The 12,254-nt window shown below is 41.5% G+C and overlaps 1 protein-coding gene across 1 annotated transcript; it reads right to left on the bottom strand.

Moving 5' to 3' along the window:
* Positions 1 to 2,903: 2,903 nt before the first annotated feature.
* LOC144683916 (uncharacterized) lies at positions 2,904 to 11,709 on the bottom strand. Its single transcript, XM_078547485.1, has 5 exons — positions 11,563 to 11,709; positions 10,351 to 10,505; positions 9,444 to 9,511; positions 6,524 to 6,616; positions 2,904 to 4,728 (listed from the first exon to the last, which is right to left on the bottom strand). The coding sequence occupies exons 2-4, from the start codon at positions 10,494 to 10,496 to the stop codon at positions 6,528 to 6,530; spliced, it is 303 nt and encodes a 100-aa protein (XP_078403611.1). The 5' UTR covers positions 10,497 to 10,505; positions 11,563 to 11,709; the 3' UTR covers positions 2,904 to 4,728; positions 6,524 to 6,527.
* Positions 11,710 to 12,254: the final 545 nt, after the last annotated feature.

The following is a 12,254-nucleotide window of genomic DNA, read 5'->3' as shown; positions in this document are numbered from 1 at the left end:
CCGACTCCAAAAGCTCATGGTTTCTGTCCCATGCCTGTGTAATGTTTTTCCTTAACATCAGTATCAACAAAACTGTAGTTATGGGATAAGGGGTTATCTCTTTGCCTGCAATCAGACTCAACAACACACAACTGGAAGCAGTCGGCAAACTCTGCTACCTTGAATCTACAGTGACAGACAACCTGTCTCTTGATGAAGAGCTCAGCACATGCATTGGAATGGCAGCCACCAACTTTGTCCGACCAACAATACAGAGATGGAAAAACAACAAATTGACCCACGGGACCAAAGTGCTTATCTACAAGGTCTGTATCGCCCAGCACACTGCTGTATGACAGTGGAGCCTGGATAACTTACACCTACCAAGAAAAAAAGGCTAATAACTTTAACTGCGTGTCTACAACACATTCTTGACATCATGTAGAAAGAGAAAATCACCAATGAAGCACACTTTTCTATGCCAAGCATGCTAGCAAAATAAAGCAAAAAAGGTTTTGCTGGTTTGAGCTTGTGCATAAGAATGAACATGGCCACATCCCAAGGATATGCTATATGGGGAGGTAGCCCACCCCAATTGAACAGTAAGGTGCCCAAAGTTCTGATTCAAGGATGCTGTCAAAAGAGACATGAAAGCTCTCAACATCAGTCATGAAAAGTGGGAAAGTCTAGCTGACGATCGATGCAAATGGCGATACCAGCTATGGGCAGGCGCTCACCACCATGACGTGTGGTTTCAGAAGCTCCAAAGCAGATGCGAGCCCTGCAAACAAGGCGTCAGCAGAGGTCATCCCGCACCAACAGCAAGGAACAACTTCTTGTGTGGCACTTGTGGCAGACTTTGCCTTTCCAGAATCACCTTGTTTAACCATGAAAAGTGCAGCAGACGATCTCACCAAAGTTCTGAGGCTGCATTCTCATCATCTCTCAGATGGAAGGATGCCAACTCCACAAAGGAATATGGTTGTGGTTGTTGGAGGTCAGTCATCTCAGCTCCAGGACATCACTGCAGAGTTCCTCAGGGTAGTGTCCTTAGCCCAATCATCATCAGCTGCTTTATCAATGACCTTCCTTCCATCATAAAGGTCAGAAGTGGGGATGTTCGCCGATAATTGCACAATGTTCAGCACCATTCATGACTCCTCAGATACTGAAGCAGTCCAGGTCCAAATGCAGCATGGTCAATATCCATGCTTGGGCTGACAAGTGGCAAGTAATGTTCACGCCATATAAGTGCCAGGCAATGACCATCTCCAACAAGGGAGAATCTAACCATCACCCCGTGACATTCAATGGCATTACCATCACTGAATGCCCCACCATCAACATTCTGGGAGTTACCATTGACCAGAAACTGAACTGGACTAGCCATATAAATACTATGGCTACAAGAGCAGGTCAGAGGCTAGGAATCGTGTGACGAGGAACTCACCTCCTGACTCCCCAGTGTCTGTCCACCATCTACAGGGCACAAATCAGGAGTGTGATGGAATACTCTCCACTTGCCTGGATGAGTGCAGCTCCCACAACACTCTAGAAGCTTGACACCTTGCAGGACAAAGCAGCCCGCTTGATTGGCATCACATCCACAAACATTCACTCCCTCCACCATCAATGCACAGCAGCAACAGTCTGTACCATCTACAAGATGCACTGCAGGAATTCACCAAGGTTCCTTAGACAGCACCTTCCAAACCGACGACCACAGCTATCTAGAAGGTCAAAGGCAGCAGATAGATTGGAACACCAACACCTGGAAGTTCCCCTCCAAGTCACTCACCATCCTGACTGCAAAACTGAACTGAGCGCAACGGACCCCGACCCGGCGCTGAATCCCACCAAACCACCCAATCCAACTAACCCCTCCCCCCTCCCTCCCAGACCTAACCTGAGACAACTATCCCCCCCTCACCCCCCAGACCCGACCCCTTCATTCGTGCCTTTGTTTTTTTTTATTATTCATTCATGGGATGTGGGCTTTGCCACTCCTTCACTGTCACTAGGTCAAAATCCTGGAACTCACTTCCTAACAGCACTGTGGGTGTACCTACACCACATGGGCTGCAGCGGTTCAAGGAAGCTCACCACCACCTTTTCAAGGGAAACTAGGGATGGGCAATAAATGCTGGCCCAGCCAGCAAAGCCCACATCCCGTGAATGAATAATAAAAAAAAACGAAGGCACGAATGAAGGGGTCAGGTCTGGGGTTGGTGGAGATGGGTGGGATCGGGTGGGGGGGGGGATAGTTGTCTCAGGATTCAGCGCCGGGTCGGGGTCCGTTGTGGTGCTCAGTTCAGTTTTGCAGGCTAATCTCCGTGTTACACCAGAGATTAAATTGTGTAACATTTCCAGGGTAAGTATCAAGCTAAGTCCCACTTATCTAGCCCAAGTTTCCAACACTGAGCTCAGTGTCTGAGACTTATGCGGAGAGTCCCAGGCAGCGCAAATCAGCCCATTGGAAGTTTAAATTTTCTGGACAATTACAGCGCATGTGTGTGCACCTGGACTTCTGCAGGGTCCTGATGCGCAGCACAGACTTAAGTCCACATTTCGCTGCTTTGGACGTTGGAAGATTCAGGCCATTGGCTTCAGTATTCCCAAGTACTAAATGTCTTCATCCAGTTCTAAATGTCAGATAAGCAATCTGACAAATTAGCAACAGCAAAAGAGTGGTAAGGTAGAGCCAAGTGCCATCAGTGTACGGATGAAAATGAATGTTACGCTTTTGGGTGACGTTGCAAGGGGCAGCATAGGATGCGCCCAAGGAAAGATAAATGGTGCATGAGTGGGAAGAGAAGCCATTGTAGGTGATATAATAAATCCAAGGTTGGACTATGAATTGGTGCATGTAGGATAAATGCCTTAGATCAGCATTATACAAAATAAACCCACATGGCATTCCCCTTCTCATAAAAGTTTATTAATAATTATCTCAGTCAATAAATACATCATGAGTTGAGATACAGAGCCACACACACCAAGAAACTTCTAGATTTGATCTGTGGTCTGTGATGAATATGGCTAATTTTACAATGTGGTGACTGGGAGAAATCTACTATTAGCTTCAGTATTGCTGGACATCAGACAAAAGACTCCTACTTGAACCTCCTCTGAAAATACCAATGAATGAATGCTCAATGAGGCCAGGGAAACCCCACAGATCATGTTGATTTTAGCCACATACTGGAATAAAGAGGGAGATTAACGAATTCAACATATAGTTAAAGTGGTGGTGTCAGGAAGAAATGGTGGAAATTCAGTGGATGTGGACTTTCAGAAAACCTTTGATAAAGTATTACAAAAGGAGACTAATGGAGAAGATCAACAGATATGAAAGTAGCAGAAGGGTTGCAAATTGGATTACAATTTGGCTAGAAAGGAAACAGTGAGTAGGACTTAACGGTAGTTTTTCCAGCATAATTAGAGCATTGAATTCTCTTCTGGGACTGATTCTGTGCACCATGTATAGCAATGATTTGAATATATGGCTCAAGAGGTGGCGTCCAAATTTGCAAATCAGACTACAATAGGAGGCACTACAAATAATTCTGGGGACCAAAGGAAGGAGATATTGATAAAATGTGGTACATTTTGGAAAAAAATAAAGAATAATTATACTTTTATTGGCAGATTGCTGGATGATGGGTAGGACTAGAAAGATTTGGGGATTCAGGTTCGTAAGACACCAAAAGCAGCAGCTCAATTACACAAGGCTATAAAAAAAGCTAATGGAATACTGCATTTTATGGTAAGATGTATAGAATGCTCAAGTTGAGATTCAGATGTGGATCTAAATAAAAATCTTAATAAGACCACATTTAAGAGTACTGTTGAACTCCAAATTATGGGAGCAATGAGACACAAGAAAAGGGCTACATTACCAATCTGCTAGGATTCTTCTAGTATTAGGAAACATAAATCTGAAAACTTGAAAAAAATTTTTTTTTAAGAACACAGGAGATTATAGGACAGAATAGATAGAAAAATATGGTTACCAGCTGGGGTCTAAAATGAGGGAACATCGATAAAAGAGTAAATTCAAGCAATTTAGGACAGGGTGAAAGCTTTGTTTTAAAAAAAACATAATGAGGCTGAAGAATAAATGGGATATAAAAACGGAACAGGCATATGGTATTATAAAGTCTGATGCCTGGGGGATAAATACCAACAAAGACATGCTAGGTCTGTTTCCATGTTGTGGTTTCTGTGGAATTCAATGTAATCATGAAGAAAACAAAGTGAACACACCCTGTAAGTGTCCAACAGTGAGCGGTTGCTACCATAAATAACCCAACTGACTTTAAAAAGTTAAAGTAACATCAAGACAGTCATCATAACTACACTAAAACAATAATTATAGCAATCAGTGAAATGGTTTATGGCATCAAGCACTCTAAAACATAAAGGCCTCCAACATTCTTTGATTTTTCTTATTCGTTCATGGGATGTGAGCCATTTGTTGCCCATCCCTAACTGTTGAGAAGATGGTCACTAACTAATGTGCTTTTCATCTTTGCATGACATTTTAATACATGGATTAATCCTTTAAAATGAACAGATTGACAAATGTGTTCCAATAATACAGAAAGGAATTTTATGAAAATCCACTGACTGGCGTGCTGCCAAATTAAACCAAATTCCAAGCTGGAAATGAGGAAAGGCTGAGCAGTCCAGCTTTTTTACCCATATGTATTGGCCTTGACACCAAATCAGAACTCAACAATATCCAGTCTGCATAAGGGAAAAAAAAAATCATTTAGAAAACAAAAGCAGATCCTTCAAACTTCTCTACAACTACCTTAAACATATAGTTGTACAGTATTTTTTTGCAATTTGTACAAAATAGTACAATATGTTTACAATGAGAATAATCACTTCTGCTAGCATGGTGATAGAAAGGAGGGAGAACTACAGACCTGTTAGTTTGGCGTCAGAAGAAAGGAAAATGTTAGAACTATTACAAAGGGTGTGATATTAAGAAAAGAATAGTAAAATTGGGCAGAGTCAACATGAATTTATGAAAGGGAAATCATGTTTGACAAACTTGTTGGAATGTTTTTTTTGAGGATATTACTTGCAGCATTGATAAAGGAGAACTAGTGGATGTGGTGTATTTGGATTTTCAGAAGGCTTTTGAGAAGGTCCCAAACAGGAGGTAAGTTAATAAAATGAGAGCACTTGGGATTGGGGGAAAAATATACTAGAATGGATTGAGAATTGGTTAACAGATAGAAAGCAGAGAGTAGGAATAAATGGATCACTCTCAGGATGGGAGGCTTTTACTAGTGGGGTACTGCAAGTATTAGTGTTATGTCAAAAGCTATTCATAATTTATATAAATGATATGGATGAGAGGACCAATTGTAATATTTCCAAATTGCTGATGACACCAAACTGGGTGGGAATGTAAATTGTGAGGAGGATCAAGGAGGCTTCAAGAGGTCTTAGGCAGGCTAAGTGAATGGGCTAGAACATGGAACATTGAATATAATGTGAATAAGTGTGAAGTTATGCACTTTGGTAGAAAAAAAACAGAAAGGCAGAATATTTCTTAAATGGTGAGAGGTTGGGAAGTGTGGGTGTCCAAAGGTACCTGGGTGTCCTTGTTCATGAGTCACTAAAAGTTAGCATGCAGGTGCAGCAAATAATTAGGAAGGCAAATGGTATGTTGGCCTTCATTGCAAGGGGATTTGAGTACAGGAGTAAAGCTGTCTTGCTGCAGTTGTACAGAGCCTTGGGGAGACCTCACCTGGAGAACTGTGTACAGTTTTGGTCACCTTATCTAATGAGGAATTTACTTGTCATACAGGGAGTGCCACAGGGGATCACAAGATTAATGCCTGGGATGGCAGGATTGTCTTATGAGGAGGGATTGAGGAGACTGAGTCTGTATTCCCTAGTTTTGAAGAATAAGGGGTGACCTCATTGAAACTTACAAAATTCTTACAGGGTGTGACAGGGTGAATGTAGATAAGATGTTTCCCCTGGCTAGTGAGTCTAAAACCAGGGGACTTAATCGCAGGGTAAGGTGTAGGCCATTTAAGACTGAGATGAGGAAGAATTTCTTCACTCAGAGGGTGGTGAATCTTTGGAATTCTCTACCCTAGAGGGCTGTGGAAGCTCAATCATTGATTATGTTCAAGACAGAAATCAACAAATTTCTGGAGACTAATAACACCAAGAGATATGGAAATAGTGCAGGAAAGTGGTATTGAGGTAGCTGATCAACCATGATCTAATTGAGTGGGGGAAGCAAGCTCAATAGGCTGAATGGCTTACTCCAGTTCCTGTGTTAGGATTTATCATCCAAGAATTTGTTGCTGCATTCTTTTGTTTCAAGAAAATACAAGTTTCTTCCTTTATAGGTAACATTGAATACAACTGAAGCCACCGATAAGAGCTTTGGATTCTGGTGCTGTTCATTAGCTACAAAAGCCTTCAGTACTATCTGGACCCTTGACGCGTTGCTGCTTGTAGCATACCCAGCTTCCTCTTACCTACATAATTATTACACATTGGAACATACCTGGTCATTTTCTTAAGTTGGTTGGTTCTGACAGTAACTTTACAAGGCGTTGTTTCCAGTAAAGCGGAATACTTGCTCCAGTTTTGGGTGAAGCTTTAAGTAAAAAAAAATCTCTCACCCAGAAGTTTTTTAGCCACCAGTGTTTAGAACCATTCAAAACAATATTAATATTTAAGAAGGTATATTAATGATAAGGAAGTGCAATATTTCTTTGCAGGTACAGATTTGAATTACAGTTTCCTCTGATATTCAGGAGATTTAATTGCTGAACCAGATTGTTCACACCTCAATATCGTGTTGGACTTGAGATGATCTTCCAACCACTTACCCGCTCCATCACTAAGACCGCCTACTTTTACCTCTGTAACATCGCCCAACTTTGCTCACCTACCGCTGAAATTCTCATCCATGTCTGTTATTCTAGACTTAATTATTTCAATGCTCTCGTGGCCAGCCTCCCATTTTCTGCTTTCCATAAAATTGAGCTCATCAAGATACTGCTGCACATATCCTAAATCACAACAAGTCCTGTTCACTTATCACCCCATGCTCGCTGATCTACGCTGGCTCTCAGTCCAGCAATGCCACCATTTTATAATTTTTATTCTTATTTTCAAATCCTTCCATGGCCAAGACTTTCCTTCTCTCTGTAACCTGCTCCAGCCCTACAACCCTCAAAGATCTCTGCACTCTTGCAATTCTGACATCTTGTGCGTCCCCAATTTTAACTACTCCACCATTTGCTGCCATGCCTTCAACTGTCAAGCTTCTAAGCTCTGGAATTTCCCCCCATACCTCTCTTTCCTCCTTTGTGATGCTTCGTAAAACTAAACTTCTGCTCATTTGTCCTACTATCTCATTATGTGGCTCATTGCTCCGTGTCACGTACTGTTTGATAACACTCCTGCGGAATGCCTTGGGATGTTTTACTATGTTAAAGGTCCTATTTAAATCCAAGTTCTTGTTCATATAGAAAATAGCTGAGCCACACTGAACAAGGAGCTCCCAGGTTCAAACCCTGATCTTTGCAGTTAGCTACAAATAGGAGAGGTATTACAATGGGCGTCAGTGCTCTTGTAATTAGGGATGGGAAAGTGTTCCAGGTCATTATACAAAAATCTCTGAAGGAAAAAGTGTGCTTCACTTACATTAACAGTAGCCCTTTGTGAAGAGCAGAAAAAACAGAAAAAACTGCATTTGAATATGTGATCAGGTGAAAATATTATACAGTAAAGTGTGATTAATTGGGTAACTAGTACTGGTGTACAGCACATGATATTGAGCCAAGAGTACACATGGGGCAGAATCCTCTTCCTGTCGGGTGGGCTGTTTGGGAGTGGGCGAGGGCGGGTGCGGAGCCGATTGCCGCCCACGATCAGCTGTGTGCTGCCATTTTATGTAGGCGGGCCAATTAAGGCCCGCCCAGCGTGATGCATAGCCAGTAGTGCTCAGCGCTACCTGTGTAGGCAGGGGGAGGAGGGAGAGTCAGGGCCTGTGCTCTTTCACGCATGCACGCGAAAGGGCGCAGAAATCTCCCCGAGGCACAGAGCTGCCTCAGGGAGATTAAGGTAAGTTTCAAAGTTCAAAATAAAGAAAATGATAAATCATTTACATATGTCCCCTCATGTGACAGCATAACATGAGCTTGGGACATGTTTATCAAATGTTTGAAAAATATTTATTAATTTAACAAACCCTTCGTGAAACCTCATCCCGTCCGTGGATGAGGTTTCATGAAAAATGCAAAGGCTGCTTGGGCTCTTTGCCTGCCCAATTTTCGGCGCCTGCTGAACGGAAGATTGGAATGACGCGCGATGACATCTGGATGCGCGCCTGCCGTCACCGCAAGTCATTTTATGCGTCGGCATGCGGGGGACGCCCCTGCACATCGACGAGAAAATTCTGCCCATGGTGCTTTTTTGTATACTTACAATTGTGAAAACTATGGAGGCTAAAAGTTAACTTTAGGAAGTGAAACTGTTATTCTTGTCAGGAGGCTATGCCCCTTTATTTTTAAATATATGACTTTTCAATCTTCAACTAACAGAAAATCTTTCAGTTTGAAATGAGATAGAAGAAACTACCCAAAAATGCAAGGTCATCTTCCAAGGTGAAGGTGAAAAAGCAAACAAGACATCCTCAGGGGAATGTGAAGAGAGGGACATTTCCTATAATTCAAAGATGCATCAAAGCCCGTCACTGTCTAAGGAAGAGACATTAAAATGCAAAGTACTGGATACTGAAACACTGGCTGCCACAGAGAGACCTGCTCAAAACCCTTTTGAAAAACACAATGGGCAAAGTATAGAAGACCAGACTACCAGCCACTGCAAAGAGATTGCAAGTGATACAGGTAGTGTCAAGGGAGTTTTTAGCAGACGAAACAGGCTGAAAAGCTGCTATCTCCCTCTTTTGAGTTAGAGAAGTCAACAATCAGAAACCTACCGGCGGACAGAGATCTCGCAATAATTGCAACATCTTCTACATCGGACCGCATCCAAGAAACCAGCTAACCTAAACTGGCTGCAACATTTAAAATCTACGCCTCAAGGAAAGTTAACCGTATATTCTTTTATTTTTTTTATTGGACTCCAACTACTCTTATTTCTAATACCTGTATGTGTGGCATCACATGATTATTATTTTTTTCTTGGATTTAGTGGTTAATAAATTTGCTCTTCTTTAACTCAAGAAAACCTTGTTTGATTGGCTCCTTATTGCTCACAGCATAAACGGTTAAATACATTTGAATTTGGAAAAGGCATATCCTCGTGAAAAAGAAACTTAAACCTTTATTGTGACCAACCAAGGAGCCAGAGGTGGGCCAGTTCACCCCTTCTCACCTGGTCATAACATTATTTTGAAATTGCACAGAAGAAACAAATTTAACATTCAATAACGCACTGACTGTAATACTTACCACAATTACCTTCTGAATATCTTGCAAGCCCAGCTGCTGCCATCTTTTGGGAAAGCTTAGACCCTCTCCTAAAGAAAAACAAAGTTAAATCAAAGTTAAAGATAATTAAAGAAAAAAAGTGAAATTAAGCTGATACAGGCTTTGTAACTTTGATTGTTAAACTGGGCTAAATTATACAGCACTGCAAAAGAGAGAGATTAGACGCTGGCTGTTTATTCCCCATGTATTAACTAATATAGAACAAGATTTTGATTACTGAAATCGCGATTCTAGCCAGCAGTGAAATGACTGAGGGGCAAACTTCTTTATATATTATTCGTACTAGCAGGTCTCCTGTGGTCATGGTGAGTCAGATGTTTGCTAAGAACATGGGCATTACCATTCATATTGATTTACTAGTGCTGAGGCAACCATGGAACCTGAAAGCATAAAGAGTGTCTATGGTCCCTTGACAGGCATTGTAGCAATTTAGGGGTGGTGGTGAAAGAGAGGGGAAGCCTTGCAACATTTAAGGGAAGGTTTGAACTAATCAAATCACTTTTGAAAAAATCTGTCAACTATTTAGATGTTCAACAAATATCTAATGGCAACAATAAGTTGCAAGGCTCGCATAGTTTAACCAGGGATAAAATATTCTTCTGCCTGAACTCTCCTCTCCACCTGTGGATGTGCTTAAATAACAAGCTTAAAGCAGTCAATTTCCTCCTGCCAAGTACTATCACAGTGACAATTCTATACCTGTCACCATCACTACCTGTTTGAATAAAGTGCATCAGGTGAAAGGGGCCCATGCGTAAGGATTAAGATTTTTACCTGCTACAGTAAACATTAATTAAAAACAAAGCATACACTAATCAAAATAAGGGCATCACAACTCAAAAAGGACAGGGAAGTCTTGCCTACATACCTCATGATCCCTATTTTCCCTCTTTCACTGAAAAGTGCCACTGTCATGATGTTGGATTTTTGGTAAAGTCTTGCAAAGAATGTTTTGTTTTTCACTGACTTCTTGAACCAGTTGATCTCTGACCTGGACCAGGTAACACCATACATTGGAGAAACCTGCAGAAGATGATTTGATATGATATTGTTTTGTTAGCATTCCAACCTCACCACCCTGACCCTCAACCAAGCCCCAACTTAAGGACACAGAAATAGGAGTAGACCACTCCGGTGGTCCGTCAAGCTTGCCCCACTGTTCAATATGATCATGGCTAATCTTCTGCTTCAACTCCAATTTCCCACCCACTCACCATATCCCTCGTTTCCCTGAGACCCCAAAAATCTGTCTCAGCCTTAAATATATCACACACTCATTTAAAAAAAACTCTTTCAAGGCCAGCATTTGTTGCCCATCCCTGACTGCCCTGGAACTGAGTGGCTTTCCACACCATTTCAGAGGGCAGTTTAGAGTCAGCCACATTGCTGAGGGTCTGGAGTCACATGTAGGCCAGATCACGTAGGGATGGCGGATTTCCTTCCTTAAAGGACATTAGTGAAACAGATGGGTTTTTACGACAATCAACAATGGTTTCATGGTCACCATTACTGAGACTAGCTTTCAATTCCAGATTTTATTAATTGAACTTAAATTCCAATAGCTGCCATGGTCGGATTTGAACCCTTGTCTCCAGAACTTTAGCCTGGGCCTCTGGATTACTAGTATAGTGACATTACCACTATGTCACCATCTCATTGTAAAAATAACCTTTTAGGGTGTAATGTCGGTAAATCATTGTCAGTGACTGATTAGCTTAATATTTCAGTTAAAAATCATTACATGATATGGAAGTTCCATTACTAAAACTTACAGAATCTGAACATCATTACTTATTAAGGCACTGAGCGCTGGTGTTGTGGCACACTTGCATCACTTCTAACTCAGTATTTAAAAATGCCATTTTTTTTTTCAATCGATGAACATTAAAACCAAAAAAATGGTTCATATGTGGCATCATTCAATATCTTTGGTTTAGCTGTAATTATAAACAGCATCAGACTAAGAGAGTAATCCTCCCTAACCTTTGTTTATTTGTTCCTAATTTGGCATTAGATATAATAAAACCCCCTGAAATTCCAAATGCTGAATTTTCTTAAACTCGCATCCCTATGTACTTACATTTGCTAAAGACACACATAAAGCTTGCTGGGGAAGAGCACAATATGTTGGAGGCAGAGATTTTAAACAACTTAATGAAAGGCAAGCAGAGAATCCATAATCCACACATAAGACTTCTACTAGAAGGTGTTGGTAGTCATCTGCAAAAATAAAGTCAAAGATTTATCTCTTCAATGCAAATTCATCTTTTAGAAAATGAATTCAAACAGACTGCTCAGTGCAGAGGAAAAATAACTTCATCAATAATATGCTGCAACCTGATTAGCAAAAAAACCCTGGTGTATCATAAAATCTAAATGACTAAGCTCATTTATTATTTGCGAAGAGTATGTCCAACTGGGTGATCAAAGGTATGTAATAGATTGCGCTGTAACTTCCGATGGAGTGGTAACTGAGTTAGATTGCCATTCTGCTCGAAAGCACTTCCCTGGAAATCCAGGAGTTGGGCCTGGCTGGGGGGTGGGGGGGGGGTCAAGAGTCGGACCCGGAAAGGGGGGAGTTCCTGTGGGGTGAAAAAGAGTGCTGTGGAGGGGGCGGGGGGGGTAGTGGAGTGGATCTGTACAATAGTTACCCAGGGGCTAGAAGTAGTTTATTTCTTCTAACATTTTCTGGGTAACCATTGATGTAACAGTCAGAACCATCCGAAATGTGTGATTTAAATAGCATTTTTGGATGGTTCCTAGTGGAGGGCA

This window comes from Cetorhinus maximus, chromosome 8, assembly GCF_964194155.1.
Source record: "Cetorhinus maximus chromosome 8, sCetMax3.hap1.1, whole genome shotgun sequence".
Classification (NCBI taxonomy): domain Eukaryota; kingdom Metazoa; phylum Chordata; class Chondrichthyes; order Lamniformes; family Cetorhinidae; genus Cetorhinus; species Cetorhinus maximus.
Note: the sequence above shows the minus strand (reverse complement) of the source record. Positions and strands in the feature narration are given on the sequence as shown.